At 39.9% G+C, this 21717-nt stretch overlaps 1 protein-coding gene across 2 annotated transcripts; it reads left to right on the forward strand.

Moving 5' to 3' along the window:
- Positions 1-2113: 2113 nt before the first annotated feature.
- LOC135624588 (branched-chain amino acid aminotransferase 2, chloroplastic-like) lies at positions 2114-17195 on the forward strand. Of its 2 annotated transcripts, none has more exons than XM_065128357.1 (10): positions 2114-2302; positions 3102-3184; positions 4728-4905; positions 10574-10750; positions 10836-10967; positions 14366-14464; positions 14884-15000; positions 15608-15703; positions 15996-16108; positions 16876-17195. In XM_065128357.1, exons 1-10 carry the CDS (start codon positions 2174-2176, stop codon positions 16991-16993), a joined length of 1242 nt encoding a protein of 413 aa, XP_064984429.1. In that variant the 5' UTR covers positions 2114-2173; the 3' UTR covers positions 16994-17195. The 2 variants fall into 2 exon arrangements, with proteins under 2 accessions (XP_064984429.1, XP_064984439.1); XM_065128367.1 differs by having other exon boundaries at positions 4731-4905.
- The last annotated feature ends 4522 nt before the right edge of the window (positions 17196-21717 follow it).

Here is a 21717-nt window from a genome sequence, read left to right on the forward strand (position 1 = left end):
ATTTATCTCTTTCTTATATCTTTTGTCATATTCCAGATTCGATGAGGATTGCAGTTAAGTTCGTGAGCGGCATGACACATTCCCCATTTCCCATAATTGACGTCGATCGCATTGAGGTACTGATAATAGGAGCTCATTATAAAAGGGTTGCACATATACATTCTTGTAGATCTTTTTATCTCCCTCAATACGATATAAATATTTAAGTCTGAATCTTTTATACCCATACTTAGATATCGGAGGAGTCTCATCGAGAATACTTTGGACGTAGTTTGGCAAGGTTTGATACTATCAAAATTGGACAATTTGATATTAGTACGGAAGTCTTAAGACTTCCGTTGTCTCCGAATCGACATCCATTTTAGACAACCGACTTACCAATCTACCAATAATGAATCTTAATATGTCTTTTGCGGAGAAGTTTGGTCTAATTCATCCTAGCAGCTAATTTGTTGTTGGTGGAAGGCATTGGTTACTTCCACTAAAATTCTCATCTTTCTTGGTGTTGATGTTTTATCAATTAATCCCTTGCTAGTGGCTATGATCAATTACTTCAATTTTAATTACTTGTTAATTATCTTTACTTCTTTTATTCTACAAGAACATCTCATATTGTTGAATAATGCTGGATAAAAAATTTACCTGATCTATTTGTTCTGCACTACAAGATTTAACCCAATTCCGATACTGATATTTGTATCCAAATACATCATCAATCAAAACATAGTATTTGAAATCAAAACAGAGTATACTGATACCACCTCTGTAATGACCCTAAAAAAAAAAAATTAATAATATTAAAATTTTCATCACAAACCAATCCAAATCTAAACTAACAATTGAGGACACTGAAAACATTCTATCAAATTCACATCTATAAAACCTGTGCAGTTTATAATCATATATCATATCACTCGATAATTTACATTTATGACAACTCAAGCCAACTTAACAAACATGAACAACATTTATAAATCCACAAGCTAAGTAATTTATACAATCAAAACTTCAACCATTTATCACAAGTTCATATCATCGTAAACTAGACTTAATATTCTGAAATTTTAAATAAGAGAGATCGTCTAATACTTTTATAAGGTATATCCATTTCGGTTCATCGACAACATTTCATTACATACAAAATATGTTTATACAACAATAACATAATAACCAACAAGATTTCCCATAATTCTGAATAGCTCTCCACTGTCTCAACCTAATTCAAACATCTCAAAGAGTGACAAGCTGACTTGAAAGATTTATATAACAACGGAGTGAGCTAAAAACAGCTCAACAAGTGACAAAGCATATCTAGCACGAGAAGGGACAGTTTCAAATAAAACAAGATATCACAATGGAAGACAGAATCCAAGAGATTCAAAGATATCATCTCATTAGATACAGAATCGTAAATGTCATTTCATTCATAACATATTTGGTTCATAACAAATAAAGCATAGAGTAATTGGAGTATATCAATGACAAATAAGACATTTATAACATATCAGTTAATTGAATGGACTTGGTATTAGTTTGATTCATCAATTTAAATTCATTCGAAATCAATTTACCTCATCTATGCCTTTCCAACCATTCAAATCCCTAAATATATTGTTCATTACTTTTATTTTTTTTTAATCGCAATTCATGCATCTCGGCTTCGCAATCACAGTACCATATCCCTAAATAGATTTAAGTTGACACGACTCCTTCCGCACACCAAATGGATTCGGCGTCGCACGGTATCGGAGTCTGGTCAACGATCATCTCCATCGAGTTGCATGCCAGCCTTCAATCACACGCCATTTTCCACATGCCTCGTCTTGACGGAGACGTGTCGAGTTCCCACTAGTCCGTGGGCCTTCTCTGGTGCCCACCGTGTTGTCTCTTGTCCGAGACGCCCAAACGTGGGGATAGCGGAAATCGTTCCCCTATCCCAAGTTGGTTCTTGCTTTATCTTTGACGTCAGCGTGGAGCAATCTAGTGGGCCCCGCGACTGGGAAAAGTTCTCCTGTGTTTGGTTGTGGCGAGTGGATGAGAGAATTGGATGGTTCTTGATGCAAGCGTCATCGGAGAGGATCCACTTCTATAAACCGAAGAGAGGGTAGTCCTCGACGACTGTTCCCTTCTTCGAGAGCGAGAGCGACAGCGAGGGAGACGAAGCGGAGCTCGAATGGAACGCAGCCTCTTCCTCTCTAGACCTTCCACCGACCATGGGGCGCTTCTCGCCTCCCCATTCTCCGCTGCCTCCCTGACCGCCTTCCGGAGGCGCCGTTTCCTCCCTCACGACTCATCCCTCAAGGTACCTCGTTTTCCCTCTCCTCCCCCTTCTTTCGACTACGTCCCTGCTGGTTGATGATCTTAGCTTGATGATGGAGGGCTTTGTCGATTGTTGAGATGATAGGGTCGAGGTGGTTTGATATAGACTTCTCTTTGTGGAATTTTCCTGGTTTCGTATAAGATTCCACTTAGTCGAATCCTTAGCTTCATCTTGGTTCTGCTTTTTTGGTTTCCAAGTGAATCTATCGTGCTGTGTCAGGATTTTAGCCGCTGAGAGAAATATCTTTTCCCCCTTTTTTGCGCTATTTGAGGGTTATGCCAGTGCCGTTATCTTCAGAAACCAAAAGGGTTTGCAATAGTTATGTTGGCAAATATCTCCCTATTGAACGATAAAAACCAAATTTCTGGTAATCTCTGGTTTGTCGAGAGGAGCCACCGTACTTCCTTACGAGTGTTTTGGGCTGGATCATTATAGTCTGGGCAACTTGGCGTTCTGGTCGGTAGAACAATTGAAATCCTTAGTGGCTGACTAGCCTCGTTCGTAATGCTTCTTATACAGAATATAACAAAGCACCATTTATTGGTAAGACCAGATAATTTCACTAAAGAATTTATTGGTAACTCCTATTACCCTCCTAATGCATCTCTTGTCTAATTGTGTAACATCCAGAATAGTTGTTCATGCTGTAGCTTCATCTGTCCGCTTAATTGCATTCATAAAATTATATAAAATGTTCTTGAATTTGAAATTCATGGTTCGTTTATGTTGTTTATGATATATTATCCAAAAAGAACTTATACTTTGTCCTTCCAATTTCCAGATTCAAAATCAGCTTCATTCCATATCGTCTCTTGTTTTAGGAGCCTCTAGTAGCACAGTAAGATGTGAAGCAAGCATGTACAAGTATGTATATGTGCATCTTTCTCTCATTTTTATCTGCCATGATATTGTTGAATAGAACCTCTATTCAACCCATTCTTTATATTCTTGAGTTTTTTTAGCTTTATTTTTCTTGTCATTTTACTTCTCATGAAGCTAATTTCATTTATCAATTTTTTTGGGCTTGACTCAAACAGTTCAAGGATTGAGAATACTCTATTGTTGTTGACATGAATTTTGCATGAACATAGAGACAACTGTGAGATTTGAATGAGGGTCATGAACTCAAGTTAGCCTAATCTTGTTTGGCTAAACTGGTATCCCTTAGAAGTTATTGATTATTGCTAATCAACACACTTCCAGTTTTTTGTTTTATGAATTCTGCTGTGCTTGTTCCTCACTTGTGTGTTTCGTATCACAAATTTGACGTATGATTTTGTTTATTCTCCATCACTTCGATATATTCTATTCTTTTACCATGTTTTGTGTTTGTTTATGCACCATTTGTTCTAAATAAAATTTGATTACACTTTAGCTTTATGGTGGTCGTCATCTGAATCATCCTGTGATAGACCACCATATCTCATGCGATTAATAAATATTTACTACCATGAACTTCCTATGTGCAGTCGTATAGAACATGTGGCTCATCAATTGGACAAATGATAACCCAAAGGGTTTGCTGTTAGCAAAATTTTGTAGATCTAAGCATGTAATTGTATCTATAATAGATTAGATGATTAATATAAGATTTTTTGATATTAGTTAGGAGATGGCATTGCCACCCAAAATAAAATTCATAGATTACCTTCTCTATAATGTGCTAAATAAGATGATATATATCTCCTCTCAAAGCTTGCTAAACACTCTTCTGGGGTTAAATTTTGAATTTTTTAATTGGTGGCAAAGGCATGCTGTATTAGCAAGGTTGTGCTTGGAATATATGAATTTAGAATTTGAAGAGCAGATCTGTGTCTCCTTGCATTTGTTCCACAAGTAATTCCAAAATTTCTCATTAAAGAGGAGATATCGTCAATTCTATTAAATCAATTAGAGTATGCTTCCGTATTAGGAAGGAGAATCTATCTCTTGATCTACCCAAGTAACTTGTATTATCTTGTGAATATATCAGTATGTTTCAGTTCAATGCTTGCAACTGCAACTAAGCATAATAACATTAAAAAAGGAAGCCAGCTATATAACTTTTTGTCATGCAACTTGTGAGAAATTCTGTGGTCTGTTTTCAGTTTACATTGGCATTTGAGGTAAGATCTACTTTTTTATCTAATTCGTTTTGAAATTTCATTATTTTTCTGAACGAGTTGATATGAAGCTATTTGGCCATATTAATGCATTTGACTTCCTGTATTTGCGGCTGATGAAGCTTTTTCGTTTTTCTGTTGTAGCAGTTCCTTTTTTTTCTTTTACCTATTGGATCACATTATAAATATTTTTTATTCATCACTGATTCACTGTGTTGGATAGAACAAATAAGTTTATTTACATTGTTATAATTTATGTTCCGATTTGTTTTTTTGGCAAAGGTTGATGGTAATCTGTGTTTCAGCAGGCAAACTGTTGAAACAGTTGACTTGGACTGGGATAATCTTGGATTTGCACTGTTTCCCACTGATTATATGTACATGATGAAATGTTCTCAAAATGGAATGTTTTCAAAAGGCGAATTGCTGCGTTATGGACCCCTTGAATTGAGTCCATCCTCTGGAGCATTACATTATGGACAGGTTAGCAAAGAATTACATTCAGGACTCTTTTGTATTTAAATTTCATAGACATAGCAGCAATTTATGAAATTAAGCTTGTGGATAATTGTAGTTACTCATATCCGGTATGTTCATTTTCCTTCTCAAAGCATGATGTGCTGTTTTTTGAATATAATGATAAACACTGGGAGAAAGACTTTAAATTGTTGGAAATAATATTGTTAAAAGGCTGTATTTTCTTCCATTTTTGTTGATAAATACTCGACCGAAAGCATTTTGGTTTGCCTTCCTTGTTTTTTCTATGCTTTGGGAGCTGGAACTTTTTGTTTTGTTAACTTCAACACTGAAATCGGAAGTTTTTAGCACACCTTTGGACGATCATTTGAGAGGAGTCTCTGACGTGGATAATGCTGTGCATGGCGAACTGGTATGCAATAATTTCCTCAAAAGGCCAAGTGGTACACTACAAAGTTGATCATTTCTAGGGTGGCACTTGGATTAGGACGAGGAGAAAAAGGTCTTCATGTCAAAACTCTGTGTTGCACCATGGCATATCAATGGACCAACCATTTTTTTAAAAAAATGGAAAAGCCAAAGATATAATTTGTCTTATTTGATTTGTACTTTGGACTAATTTTTTGATGTCTTTTGATGGTCAACTTCTTACAATTACCACTTATCACAAGAGCTGGCCTTTAGCATTATGTGAACAAAATAGTATGTTGCATGCATACCTGAAGATCATCTAAGTTGAAGTTCAAAGCAGGGTCTGCCGTACCGAACTATACCGCCTGGTACGGGCGGTACGTACCGGTCCGATAGGTTGTCGGTACACGGACCGTCTGTTATCGGTCCGAGTGTACTGTAGCACTGTAGCAGTACTACAGTACTCGGCACACCTGAGTGTACCGCTCTGACACGGACTTAGCTGGTTTTGCCTAAGTCGTGCGGCACCCTTGCGCGTCCGTCCGCAAAGGTCAGCCTCCCCGAAGCCTCCCATTGTCCCTTAGGACCAACAAAAGAGAGAACGGGTTAAAGAGAACGCCTCAAACGGGATCCACAAGCAAACATGTCCGAAAAACACTTCATAGACAAAGCAAATTACAAACAGACTTTACAAGCTCTGAACAGTGGCACAACAAAGGGTAAAATGGTCCATTACAGACCGAAAAGCTCTCGCACGTGTCTACATGACACAACCTTTATTTACAAGCCTAAAGAGGCCACCAACCCAACAAAAATGGGACTTATAAGCCTTCGGCTGCCCCTTTACATTCTGTACAAGGCATGAACATGCCAAACGACACGGACATACATAAGCATTACATCAAACACCTTGTTTAGAAGTTTGTCCGTGACATTCTCCCCCACTTATCCCTTCGACGTCCTCGTCGAAGCCTTTGTGAACACTGCAACTCTTCGCCTTTGCTGAGTCTTCAATCTTCTGCTCCAGCTGCAATGCGCCTCCTGGTTCCCAGCTGCTCTCCGCTGCTGTTTCTGAGTAGTCGAACCTTTGATCCGCCATGCTGCTTCAACTCGCCAATGACTCTGACTCTGGTGTGGGGTTGGCTGAGTTGTATTGATCCTCATTGATTCCTGCGGATCCACCAAATGAAGGAAAAGACCATTCTTACTGCGCCAGTTTCTCAAAATTTCCACATGCTGCTTGAACTGGGTGGATGCTTGTTGGAGCTTTAACGAGCATCGCCTCACAAACTTCTGAAGTTTTGGGTCCTTCCTCCACAAAATCTGCTCATTGACTCTTCTTTCAGTTAGTTGTCACATCCAAGTAGGTTCGCATCACTTCCGCTTTCGATTGGCATTTCGTTGGGAAATGAAGCGGACAATCTACTCTCAGTAGCACTGATCACCGTTGGTGAGGATTTGACAACTATTGTCTTCCATTATCTTCGAAGGGTCGAACTTGTGCAGAGCTCCTCTGCTGGATAGATAAGAGAACTGGGGTACTCGGTTTCGCCCATTCTCTTAAGAGTTGAGAAGGCAAAGGTTACTTGACTTCGCCCGCCTCCTCGAGGTTGTACTTCATGCATCGAGCTGGTTACTGGCCTTCGCCTGCTCTTTGCTCACACTTCTGAAGCACTTGAAGTGTTTGCACTCCTTGCGTTGAGTTAGCTACTGTGATTCACCTTCTCAATGCCATTGAACTTCTGGAATGCAGGAAGTTTTCACCCCAACTTGGAGTAATTCTCTGATAGATGAGGTCGCCTCTGGGATTGTACCGTCTTCTCCATCAACCCTGTCGCCTACTCCACTGAGTAGCAAAGGTACAACACCACGTATTGCCTGCTTCGTTCCTTGGTCGTGCACTCTTGCATGACCCGAAGTCCTTCACTTACGGCTATCTTGATGAGAAACTTGTTGACACCGGTCTTACGAAGTTTCTTGGCCTCTGCCCTTCAGCCTTGTCTCGGTACTTGGAGATTGCCTCTGCATGCTCCACCTCCTCGGCCCCTTTCACGACCAAGCGCTCTCCCTCCGTGAGAGCAAGGGATCAATGACTTTGACGGAAGTCCCGCCTCTGCGGTACCATGGCGCTGCCATGCCCATGGCCCTACTATCCGTCGCCTCGCATCTACATCCCTTTTCTTCACAATCAGTAGATATGCCTTCGTGACACTCCTCTGAGTCCACCTCCATTCTCACTGATTGCTTGATTTTGGGTAGCTAAGTCCCTCTGGACTTGTCGTCGCTTCCTCGCCCCTTTCGACCTCCTGCTTCAACACCTCTGTGTTCTCCAAGCAGTCTGTTTGTTCGATGGAAAGACAGACTGCAACTCCCATGCATGGCCTCTGCCATCACATTGTAGGGTTTGCACCGATTCTGTTCTCCTTAGCTTCCTTGGTAGCAACGTTCGCTTACTCGACCTTGTCCTCTGACTTGTCGGGCTCCCTTAAGCGAATATGAGCTCTGGAGCAGTCCAACTCTCCAGCTGCTTCGATCATACCTCTGCATGATCAAGTCCCTCTCATGGGACTCACTGGTACTTGCATTCGAACTTTTCCCTTGGTGGAACCCAGCCCCCATATGCTGATGACCAAGGTTTTCATCCGATGCAAAATTCGGTGCACGCCCGGAAGACCCGCCTCTGCGGTACCATGGCCTTCACTCCTTGAATCCATAGCCCTTCTTGCCGTCGTGTTGTTCACCAAAGCGGAGCTCCCAGTAGCTCCCGATCATACCTCCATATGATCTAGTCCCTCCCGGGACTCTGTCGTGTGTATCGCATTGCCACGAACTGTCCCACCACGATCCGCTGCACCATGTCGCCTCCTGGTGACATCTCCATTGCATTCTGATCCTTGTGGAATAAACTCGAATTGTGAACCCTCCATGTGTGGCCTCTGCCAATACATCGCAGGGTCTCCTCCACCTTCGATTTTGTTCGCTCCTTTGGCAATCGACCTTCATCCACCCACTCTTGGGTCACACCTAGATGAAGCACCACTCTAGGACAGTCCGTCGCCTAGAAGCTCCCGAAGTCCACCGACTTCGCTGTAAATTGTGCACCATTGCTTGGATCCTGGGCCTCTGCCCCTACCAGCACAATCTCCGCTGCGCACCGCTTCCTTCATAGCAACTCGAATGGCAACACTGTGGCATATTCTTCAAGAGTACCCGCCTCTGCATCCTCTTGCCCCGTGCTAAGGCCTTCTGAACTCAACTTCGCCTCCGCAAATTGAGTCGCCTTAGTTCCTCCATCAAATGCTCCTCCGAGATAAGGTGCATGTGCCCCGAAGCTCCCTTCGTCTTTGGCACCATGCAAGATGAGTCTGCTCCGTCAGAATGAAGGACCCATGGAACAACATGATCTTACTCTTGCCTCTGCAAGAGTTCATGTCCTTGACCTCTGTCTAAGGAAAGCACTGTGCCTCTGCTCCATGTTCCAACTTCTATGCTGGCTCCCTTCAAGCGGCTTGAGTACTTCGCCAAGTTACCCCCAAGTTGCTCCGCTCCTCGTTTTTTGCATTGAGTTGATGGTGGCCCTCACGCCCACCATTCCACGGGTCAGCCCTCCCTTGAGTCCGATCTCCATATCGACTCTAAGTGTGCCTTCATTTAAGTTGCTTCAGGTCGCTCCCCCACTTGATCTCGCAATGCATCCACCCATGCATTCTCTCGAGCGAGATCATGTGACAACTCCTCGCTGCTTGCTCGGTCCATTGAGCTTCGTGGAGTTGTTGTTTGTGAGGTACTCCTCCTCAACATGTGAAGTCCGTCTCACATGATTCTCCCTCTGGAGAGCCGAGACTTATCCCTCCTGGATAACTGTCCCGTTGGAGCAACATCTCTCTTCGTTTCGGAGACCACCATCCCCTTGGACTACTCCGATCTGCTGAACAAACTGTGCATTGTTCTGCCTCTTGCAAACGCACTTGTTAGATTGCGCCTCCACGTCAATACAGCCACCGCTGCACCCCTCCAGGCCTAGCAACATGCTGAACTCGTTGCACACTTCAGCCTCCTCCGGACGTATCCTTCGCATGCCGAAGAGAAAGTTTCAATGCTCCATGGCGCCGAGTCTCGGTCGCCTTGGGATGGCCACGAACAATCCATCGTCCGCATACAAGCCCATGCATGAGTACCGAATTCTTCGAGTTAGCAATTCCCCTCACCTCTGTGAGCTTTGCACAACTCTTTCGGTCGCTGAGCAACTCATTCCACTTTGCATGGTCTCGTCCTTTTGCCAAGCGCCTCGCTTGCCTTGAGCACCATCAAGTAAAGTTGTCAACGTTGAGCCGTAGCTCAAACTCAGCCATCCCAACCTTTGTGCGCTCCAGATTCTTCCAAGCTTGCCTGTTCTCGTGGTGCCTCTTGCGCGAAGGGTTGGCCATTCCTCTGAATGCCAATCTCAGATGCCCGCTCCTCTGAGCGACTCTTTTCCCTACATCTCCATGCCCGTTTTCCCTCAAACGGTCGCGCATGTGCTGACTGCCCTCAACGCAGCCCCGCTAGGTCCCCCACGTTTGCATGTCAAGTGTTTCTATGAGTGCTTGTCCCGCTCTGATACCATATGACACGGACTTAGCTAGTTTTGCCTAAGTCGTGCGGCACCCTTGCGCGTCCGTCCGCAAAGGTCAGCCTCCCCGAAGCCTCCCATTGTCCCTTAGGACCAACAAAAGAGAGAACGGGTTAAAGAGAACGCCTCAAACGGGATCCACAAGCAAACATGTCCGAAAAACACTTCATAGACAAAGCAAATTACAAACAGACTTTACAAGCTCTGAACAGTGGCACAACAAAGGGTAAAATGGTCCATTACAGACCGAAAAGCTCTCGCACGTGTCTACATGACACAACCTTTATTTACAAGCCTAAAGAGGCCACCAACCCAACAAAAATGGGACTTATAAGCCTTCGGCTGCCCCTTTACATTCTGTACAAGGCATGAACATGCCAAACGACACGGACATACATAAGCATTACATCAAACACCTTGTTTAGAAGTTTGTCCGTGACAGCTCGGTACACCTGGGTGTACTGCTCGGTATACCGTACCGTACCGGTACCAAGCCCAGATCGAAATACCGGTACGGTACGGTATTGCGAACCTTGGTTCAAAATGATATATCATAATGTATTAATTGTTGTTAATGGAGCTGTTGCATGTGTATAGAAGAAATATGTCCATGACAAAAAGTCTATAGTAATATATATGGTTTTATTTCAGGGATTATTTGAAGGTTTAAAAGCATACAGGAAGGAAGACGGATCTGTTCTACTTTTTCGACCTCAAGAAAATGCCCTGCGAATGAGAATTGGTGCAGACCGGATGTGTATGCCTTCACCAACAATTGACCAATTTGTTGATGCTATAAGGTTAACTGTTTTGGCAAATAAACGATGGGTAGCTTGCAACTCCACTATCATGGTTTAAGTTATAGCATTTCTATGTGGATTATAAGTTGTCTGATATCCTTTATGCAATGCAGGTACCACCAACTGGTAAAGGCTCTTTGTACATTAGACCACTCCTTATTGGGAGTGGTGCTGTTCTTGGTGTTTCACCAGCTCCTGAGTATACATTTCTTGTTTTTGTCTCACCTGTTGGAAACTATTTCAAGGTTGGTCAGTTTCAAGTTTTTGAAGTTGCTTTTTATTTTCGTTTTCTTGTCTCAAAATAAGGGTGATCAATTTCTACTCCATACAGAATGAAAAATGTAGCATATATGTAAGACTAATTTTTTTATCAGCATCAGAAGAAGGCAAAAAATCATCTTCTTTGAAACCCTAAAGATAACCTGCTCTTGATTAGGGCATGAAAAATATCAAGATGAGAATACCAAATTTAATTAACGAAAATAAAATATATATGCAAGCCATCAAATCTTGGTGTGATACTCTGTCTGATATGGCTTAAATATGTATGTGAAATCATTGATGGTTTGAAGTCGGAACAAATAATTGCTTAAGTTCTGCACAGCAACTGAATCTATTGGAGGTTAAGCTGAATAGCTCCTTTTGCACTATTTATTGTCATTTACTAAAATACTGATTATTTGAGATTAATCACTCCAAAGAGTATTTGATCAATTGACGGTTGATTTCAATGAACATGATTTCATCAGACAGTTAAAGAGTGCACGAAAGAAAATATATTCATGCATTAAAAATGTTAATTAGACTACCTCTTGTCCCATGAGACTAACATTTTTCTTTTCTGTCTCCTGATTTTGTAATTTTGAAGTTGCTTTTTATTTTCGTTTTCTTGTCTCAAAATAAGGGTGATCAATTTCTACTCCATACAGCATGAAAAATGTAGCATATATGTAAGACTAATTTTTTTATCAGCATCAGAAGAAGGCATAAAAGCAACATCTTTGAAACCCTAAAGATAACCTGCTCTTGATTAGGGCATGAAAAATATCAAGATGAGAATACCAAAATTAATTATCAAAAATAAAATATATATGCAAGCCATCAAATCTTGGTGTGATACTCTGTGTCTGATATGGCTTAAATATGTATGTGAAATCATTGATGGTTTGAAGTCGGAACAAATAATTGCTTAAGTTCTGCACAGCAACTGAATCTACTGGAGGTTAAGCTGAATAGCTCCTTTTGCACTATTTATTGCCATTTACTAAGATACTGATTATTTGAGATTAATCACTCCAAAGAGTATTTGATCAATTGACGGTTGATTTCAATGAACATGATTTCATCAGACAGTTAAAGAGTGCACGAAAGAAAATATATTCATGCGTTAAAAATGTTAATTAGACTACCTCTTGTACCACGAGACTAACATTTTTCTTTTCTGTCTCCTGATTTTGTAATTTTGATGTTGCTTTTTATTTTCGTTTTCTTGTCTCAAAATAAGGGTGATCAATTTCTACTCCATACAGCATGAAAAATGTAGCATATATGTAAGACTAATTTTTTTATCAGCATCAGAAGGAGGCAAAAAAGCAACATCTTTGAAACCCTAAAGATAACCTGCTCTTGATTAGGGCATGAAAAATACCAAGATGAGAATACCAAAATTAATTATCAAAAATAAAATATATATGCAAGCCATCAAATCTTGGTGTGATACTCTGTGTCTGATATGGCTTAAATATGTATGTGAAATCATTGATGGTTTGAAGTCGGAACAAATAGTTGCTTAAGTTCTGCACAGCAACTGAATCTACTGGAGGTTAAGCTGAATAGCTCCTTTTGCACTATTTATTGCCATTTACTAAGATACTGATTATTTGAGATTAATCACTCCAAAGAGTATTTGATCAATTGATGGTTGATTTCAATGAACATGATTTCATCAGATAGTTAAAGAGTGCACGAAAGAAAATATATTCATGCGTTAAAAATGTTAATTAGACCAGGGTTTGCCGTACCGAGCCGTACCGCCCGGTACGGGCGGTACGTACCGGTCCGACAAGTTGTCGGTACGCAGACCGCCCTGTACCGGTCCGCACTATAGTAGTGCTACAGTAACATGTTAGCGCACTGTAGCAGTGCTACAGTGCTCGGTACACCTCGGTATACCGGTCTGTCACGACCTTAGCTGGAATTGCCTAAGGCGTGCGGCACCCTTGCGGCCAAAGACGCGAACTTAGCTTGCGTTGCCTAAGTCGCGAGTCACTCTTGCGGCAAAGACGCGAACTTAGCTTGCGTTGCCTAAGTCGCGCTTCGCCCTTGCGATCTTGCTCCGCAAGGATCAGCCCACTTTGTAACCTCTCGCAGGTCCCGAAGGACCTATAAAAGAGAAAGAGAGTTAGATCGAAAGAACGAGCAACGGACAAGTCCCGAAGTCTCGCGAAAAGGAAAGCTTTACAAGCAATTCGTCGAACACCTTGTGTGCACAAGAGAAAAGAGGGAGAGGGGGAAAAACAAGGCTTTCAAGGATGAACGAACAGCTGCAAGCCCACAAACAGCCGCTCACCTGGTCCCGGACGCAACACCAAGTTCCCGTAAAGGTCACGTGCGAACTTGCGAAAGAGTGTCTACGCCCGGTTCGGTGAACGGTCGCTTTGCAACGCTGCAGCTTGTTCGAACTTACATATTTACAAGCAAAATGACCTAAAACCATAAGAAAACATGCTGTCAAGCAGCTGTACATGCGGGTGTGAGCGACGAACGGTTCGTTGAACGGAGTTGTTGCGGGTGCGCGACGACCGTTCGTGACAGGTCGGTACACCCGTATCGTACCGTACCGAGCACGAGTCGAAACGCCGGTACGGTACGGTACGGCGAACCTTGAATTAGACTACCTCTTGTACCATGAGACTAACATTTTTCTTTTCTGTCTCCTGATTTTGTAATTTTGAAGTTGCTTTTTATTTTCGTTTTCTTGTCTCAAAATAAGGGTGATCAATTTCTACTCCATACAGCATGAAAAATGTAGCATATATGTAAGACTAATTTTTTTATCAGCATCAGAAGAAGGCAAAAAAGCAACATCTTTGAAACCCTAAAGATAACCTGCTCTTGATTAGGGCATGAAAAATATCAAGATGAGAATACCAAAATTAATTATAAAAAATAAAATATCTATGCAAGCCATCAAATCTTGGTGTGATACTGTGTCTGATATGGCTTAAATATGTATGTGAAATCATCGATGGTTTGAAGTCGGAACAAATAATTGCTTAAGTTCTGCACAGCAACTGAATCTACTGGAGGTTAAGCTGAATAGCTCCTTTTGCACTATTTATTGCCATTTACTAAGATACTGATTATTTGAGATTAATCACTCCAAAGAGTATTTGATCAATTGATGGTTGATTTCAATGAACATGATTTCATCAGACAGTTAAAGAGTGCACGAAAGAAAATATATTCATGCATTAAAAATGTTAATTAGACTACCTCTTGTACCATGAGACTAACATTTTTCTTTTCTGTCTCCTGATTTTGTAATTTATGTGTCTTTTCATCCAAATTTTCTTGTTTCAAATATTAGAGAAATAGTTTCAATTGCAAAGATCTAGCTGACAAATGGAGCTATACCTTTCAGGAGGGCTTGGCACCAATAAACTTGATAGTTGAGAATGAGTATCATCGTGCAGGTCCCGGTGGAACTGGAGGTGTAAAGACTATTGGAAATTATGCATCAGTAAGCGAGCTTGTTAAAGTGATAAAATGCTTTGCAAGTTGCCTCATGTTTCATAGAACTAGTACTTTTTCTGGTTTATCATCCTAGTCATGCTCTGTTTGGTTGAGGAACTACATGGTCCTCAGCAAGAAAGTCAAGCTGATTCACCAAACAAATCTTTTACAACTCAGAATAATTGTGCATATCTTTGCGGTTGATGATATTTTCACTTCTTTTTATGTTGCTGACATACTCAAGAAACATGCAGGGTTATATTGAGTAAAGGTAATTTTGATGTGGTACACAATAATTTTGTGTGTTACCGAGGGCATAATTTTCTTTTTCTTGTTGCTGTCGCATATAGTAGTGAATGTTTTTTTTCTAAACACTTATACTGACAGTCCAGGTGATTAGATTCTTTTGTGTTTACATCTGTATAGGTCTTCAGAGCGCTAAAAAAGGCAAAGGAGAATGGCTATTCTGATGTCTTATATCTTGATTGTATTCATAAGAAGTATCTGGAGGAAGTTTCATCTTGTAATATTTTTGTTGTGAAGGTATGGATGTTAATGATATTTCTTGTCATTTCAGTATGGTGCTTTTCTAGTGTGAACCTGAACTATTGCATTCAGTCATGTTTGTATCTGGCACAAAATAAATAAATAAAAAGCTTGCCTTTTCAGGTTATTTGATCTTGTAGTGCTTAACCATTTCATAAATGAAGTAGGATTAAAGCAATTTCTGATGTTTTGACGTTTTTAGCCTTTTCAGTGTTTGTTTTCATATGTTTCTGCATCATGTTCGAGAGTTTCCACTTTCCTGGTTAAATGAAAACAACAGACATGGAGCTTGTTTAACTCAGATTTTGTGGGTTTCATATTATTTCTTTTTGAGAGTTGCCGTAATCTTAAACTCTCTGTCATTTTGGATATTCTAATTTTAGAACCTTGTGTCTTTTTCCTTTGAACTTAGCTTTGTAAATGTTATCATGATATATATCATTTTTGTTGTGCATGTATTTTGGTCCAATATAGAATCTCTTAACAAGTTTTTTTGGACTTATTGTCCTTTCATATTCAGGCATTATTGTTGCATCACATGCGTACAGTTTATACTACTAATTGTCAATATTTATAGACATTAAATTGACTTTCTTTTTGACAGAACAAAGTTATTTCAACACCAGAAGTAAAAGGGACGATATTGCCTGGCATTACAAGGAAGAGTATAATTGATGTTGCTCGTGGTCAAGGCTATCAGGTACAGACTTTGCTGTGGTGTTAAACTATTTTTAGATTGCTAAAAAGTAGATGCATAGTTTTGCTCATTATTTAATAATCTCATGTCAAATTTTATCATCTTCTTTTCTTCCGACTGCATCCAGTGAGCATTAAGGTATTTAATTTGATCTGGCATGTTTGAGGTTCATAATTGATCATTTATATTTGTGAATACTTTTTGATATTATTTTTTACATATGTCAGAATAAAGTTTTTAATGAAAATTTCTGAACCAAGACTAGTCTCTTCATAATAATCATGAAACTGTGCAGGTTGAGGAGCGCCCTGTGTCAGTTGAAGAACTGCTTGATGTTGATGAAGTATTTTGTACAGGTACCGCTGTTGTTGTAGCCCCTGTGGGAAGCATAACATACCTGGAAAGAAGGCAAGTTTTCTCACTGTTGTTAGTTCCATTTCTCTTTTGATGCTCCATAAGTCATACGTTTTACCCATTGGTGGTGAAATTTGAAATTAATGGCTGCTATCTACTTAGTTGTTTAAAGTTCTGGAACAGGATCATCTAGAAGATTATATTCTATTTGTTCTGTAAGATATAAATCTAATGTTCTTCAGCATCAACTGATTTGGCCATATATGGAGAGCTCATAATTCCAAAGGGTTGAGCACTTGAGCTGATAGTTTGTCTTATTTCCCATTCTCATGTTTTCCTTGTAGCCTTATTTGCGAAAGACACATTTAAGAGGTTTGTTTCTTTTGTTTTGGTCATCCTGTTGGGTTGTCACTTGTGTAGTAACTTGGCAGTAATTCTTGAAGTGCATTAATAAGTGCCAATTGTGATGGTTAAATCCATCGGTAATAACAAAATGTTTGTCAGGCTTGCCTGATCACTTGAATTTGCTGTGATGCATCTTTCTGGTCAGTCTTTCTGCCTCAATAAATGTTTGTTGTATCCTGGAAAGCATATATATATATATATATATATATATATATATATATATATATATATATATATATATATATATATATATTGTCACTTCTCACCAATTAAATTCCAGTAATTTTTATCTTTGCCTGTTCTTTAATTTTGCTTATATTCATTACAAAAAAATATTGCCTGTGGTCTTACGCAAGTTGTTGATGAGTCAGAGAGGTACGGTTCTCTCAATCTTTGCTGGTTTCAAGTTGTTGCAGGGTTGAGTATGGGAACAAAGGTCTTGGGGTTGTATCTCAACAACTTTATTCTTCACTTACTAGACTACAGATGGGCCTTTCAGAGGACAAGATGGGGTGGACAATCCAGTTAGAGTAGGAGCCGACATTGTAACTCCGAATGATAAATACATATGCTTTTTATCTGCAACCAGTTTAGTTATATACCTGTGTTTTGCTCTTTTTATACTTGTTTTTTTTTTAATCTGCAACCTTTATGATTCAATCTGCATTACTGTAATTGCATTGTTTGAGACCCTTTGCACTCTCTCTAGTTTGTTAACGAATACACTTTTACCCAATGCTCGGTCCTAGTTTTACTTGGAAGTCAGTCGGTCATTTGGATTTTGATATGAGATATAGAGTTGAAGATGTGAATTTGGAGCATTCAAATTGTATGTTCATGGACATAATTATGTGCTTTTTGTCATCATTATTTCAATGATTATGCTGAGATTAAAAAAAAAAAAAGAGTATTCAGTCAAAAGTCGGAAGCTTATGAAGCAGCCTCCTCGATGTGCTACAAACAAGTCGTTGGAGTGGGGAAAAGCAAAGCATGATACTTGTTTCTTTGAGTGTTAGGTTCTTTTATTTATTTTTTTATGTTTTACGTATTTATTAAGTCTGTTTAGTTTAACTAAAGTCGGAACTCTATAATTTATAGGAATGTAACTGTTTCTTTTTAGTTATCTATGAAAAATACTATTCTGTCTTTTGACAAACCCTAGGAGGTCGATCCCCTCAAAGCGATCAAAGAGGTCGATCACCTCGAAGTGATCATTCCTTTCCCTTTTTCTTTTTTACGATAAGACTTTAGGATCTTATGATTTGGTATCAGAGCGACGATCCTTGGCGTTCTCGTTGCATCGTAGCTATAAAAACAAAAACAAAAAGAGGATATGGGTGTGCAGATGCCCTTGACTAGACATCAGAAATAAGAACTGTGGATTACCAACTTACAATCGTACGCAATGGCTGTCGATAACTCAGTGAAGGCACAAATGGAAACGTTGGAAACCATAATTGAGAATCAGCTACAAGAAACTCTTCATGATTTCAAAAGAGTTTATCGGAGCACTTTAGTGGGTTTCAACAAGATGGGAGCTCAAGTTCTAAGTTGAATAGATTGAGAGATACAGGAAAAGAGTCCTAGGATGGTGACACACACTACCCATGCATCAGGGTAGAATTTCCACAATGGGAAGATGGGGATCCGACCAGTTGGATCTCTAGGGCGAAATTTTTTTTTCGTTTTCACAGAACCCCAGAAGAATCCAAGGTAGAAGTGGCCTCAATCCAGCTCGATGGAGATGCAATCTAGTGGTATGATTGGTACGAAACTTGCCATGGAGTTCCTTCGTGAGAGCAGTTCAAAAGAGGGCTTCTTGTTCGCTTTGGCCCATCCGAATATGAGAATGTTGATGGCCAACTCGCCAAAATTCGTCAGACTTCTATAGTGTTGGAATATTAGAGTAGATTTAAAAGATTGTCCAACCAAGTTAGAATTGGTCAGAACGACAACTTCTGGGTATATTTATTGAAGGGCTTATTCCCTAGATCCGGTGCGAGGTTAAGGCTTGTCAACCCCGCACTATGATGGCTGTGATTTCATTTGCACGCCTACATATGGAAAAAATCAGTGTGGAATATCGTCGAAACAGAGGTACCAATAAACAAGTGATTAGCAGGCAACCTACCTCATCTACTCCTAGTCAAAACCATAACACTAGCATACTAACCCGAGAAGAACTCAAAGAAAGGTTAGCGAAGGATTTGTGCTGGTATTGCGATGAAAAGTGGAGTAAGGAGCACCGATGCAAACAAGGAAGACTTTTGATGATTGAACCGATCGAGGAGGAACCGGAAGTAGAAGTATTGAATTCCGATCATGAAGAAGTGGAAACTGATGATGATGTTGAAGCCGTCACACATACAGTGCATGCATTGGCTGGCTACTCTAATCCATAAACTATGAAAATTGGGAGAACTCTGAAACACTAGTCTGTCACTGTTTTGATTGATATGGGTAGCACTAATAATTTTATGGATAGGAAGGTTGTAGCCCGATTAGCTTACTACATCGAATGTTGTGACAAATTTGAAGTCAAGGTCGCCAATGGATGGATTTTAACCTGTGACAACAAGTGCTCAAAGATAAAACTGATTTTGCAAGGTCAAGAATTATTTGTGGATTTCTTTTTATTATCTTTGGAAGACTATGAAGTGGTGCTTGGAATTGAATGACTATCAACCCTAGGTAATGTCTCTTGGAATTTTTCTAAACTAATTATGAAGTTCTTTATTAATGGAAGGCAGGTGACTCTCAAAGGAAGATGTAGAGGTAAGGTTACAACTATCACTAGCTATCGGATGGAGCGGGTCCTTCGGAAGACACACCGGATTTTTGGTGCAATTGCATAACATTGAAAAGGAAATGATAGTGAACATTTCGGTTGGAAATATTAAATCATTGCTAACAGAGTTTGCAGATATATTTGCAGGGCCACACGGACTTCCACCTCTTAGATGTCATGATCATCGGATCCCACTATTACTCGAGAAGGCACCAACCAATGTCCGACCCTATAGATATCCACATTTTCAAAAGGCAGAGATAGAGAGGATTGTCATAGAGATGCTCAAAACAGGAGTTATATAAGCTAGTGTTAGCCCATATTCCTCCCTAGTTTTACTAGTTAGAAAGAAGGATGACTCATGGCGGATGTGTGTCGACTATCGAGCACTTAACAACATTATAGTGAAAGATAAATATCCTATTCCAGTAGTGGATGAACTGTTGGATGAATTGAGAGGAGCTCAGGTCTTCACTAAATTGGACCTACGATCGGGCTATTATCAAATCAGAGTTCATGAAATTGATGTTCAGAAAACTGCCTTCAGGACACATAACGACCATTATGAGTTTCTAGTAATGCCTTTTGGTTTAACCAATGCGCCCTTTACCTTCTAGAGTTTAATGAATGATATATTTCGGGCTCATCTTCGTAAGTTTGTTTTGGTTCTCTTTGATGACATTTTAATATACAATCATTCCCTAGAAAGTCATTTATTACATTTACGAATTGTCTTTAATATTCTTCGTGAGCATGGTTTTTTTGTCGAGAAATCCAAGTGCAGTTTTGGTCAACCTGAGGTTGAGTACCTCGGCCATATCATATCTCAAAAGGGTGTTGCAGTTGATCCTTCAAAAATCCAAGTGATTACAGACTGGCCAATTCCAAAGTCAATCAAAGCTTTAAGGGGGTTCTTGAGACTAACAGGTTATTATCGAAAGTTTGTGAAGAATTATGACAAAATTAGTGCCCCCTTGACGTCACTTCTAAAGAAAAATACATTCATATGGTCAGAAGAGGCAACTCAGGCATTTCATTTCTTGAAAACTACAATGACTACTACACCCGTGCTTGCTCTACCCGATTTTAATAAGATGTTTGTGATTGAATCTGATGCTTCTGGAGCTGGAATAGGGGCTGTATTAATGTAGGAAGGTCGGCCTATCGCTTATGCTAGTAAGGCTCTTTCCCCTTCCCATTTGAGTTTACCTATTTATGACAAAGAGATGCTAGCCATAATACATGCAGTCACAAAATGGAGACCCTACCTAATTGGTCGATAGTTTCAAATACGCACTGATCACAAAAGTCTCAAATATTTTCTAGAGCAAAAGATTTCTTCTTCAGAGCAGCAGAAATGGGTCACAAAGCTACTGGGATTCGATTATGAGATCGTTTCTAAAAAGGGGAGTGAGAATTTAGTAGTAGATGCCCTCTCACGCCTTCCAGAACAAGCTGAACTAGTAGCTATTTCGATTCCTATTTACGAGACTTTGGAAGTTATCATAAGGGAATGGTCAGATAATCCTGAGATCCAAAACATCATTAAAAAATTAGAAGAAGCCCCAGGTTCTGTCTCAAATTATAGTTGGGATTCAGTGGACTTCTCAAAAATTAGAAGAAGCCCCAGGTTCTGTCTCAAAACATCATTATAAAGGCCGAATAGTGGTTGCCTCACATTCTTCTTGCCAGATAATAATTCTGAAGGAGTTCCATTCATCACCAATTGCTGGTCACTCGGGATTTCTCCGCACTTATAAGCGAGTTCGACAACTTTTTTACTGGAAAGTTATGAAAAAATTTATCAAGAAATTTGTTAATAAATGTGATATTTGCCAACGTCATAAAAGTGAGACAGTAGCCACCCCAGGCTTACTACAGCCCCTCCCTATTCCTGATGCTACTTAGACCGACATATCTATGGGTTTCATTAACGGTCTCCCACCATCTCAAGGAAAGAGTACTATACTTGTAGTCATGGATAGGCTTACAAAGTATGCTCATTTCTGTACTTTACGACATCCTTATACTGTTGCAAGTGTTGCTCGTATTTTTATGGAAAACATAGCTAAGTTGCATGGGAGTCCCCGTTCCATTGTTCGTGACAGAGACAAGATTTTTACTAGCTCCTTCTGGACAGAACTTTTTCGTTTACAAGATACTCAATTGAATATGAGCACTGCTTATCATCCACAAACAGATGGGCAAACTAAAGTAGTAAATAGGTGCATAGAAAATTACCTCCGATGCTTTACTAGCGACAAACCGAAGGAATGGATTAAATGGCTTCCTTGGGCAAAGTGGTGGTATAATACCTCTTACCATTCTTCTATTAAAATGACTCCATTTAAAGCAGTTTATGGTCAACCCCCACCTACAATTACAAAATATATACCCGGTTCTTCTAAAGTTGATCAAGTGGACAAGGAATTGATGGATAGAAATAAGATTATTCAACTTTTAAAGGATA

Source organism: Musa acuminata, chromosome BXJ1-3 (assembly GCF_036884655.1).
Source record: "Musa acuminata AAA Group cultivar baxijiao chromosome BXJ1-3, Cavendish_Baxijiao_AAA, whole genome shotgun sequence".
Taxonomy (NCBI): Eukaryota; Viridiplantae; Streptophyta; class Magnoliopsida; order Zingiberales; family Musaceae; genus Musa; species Musa acuminata.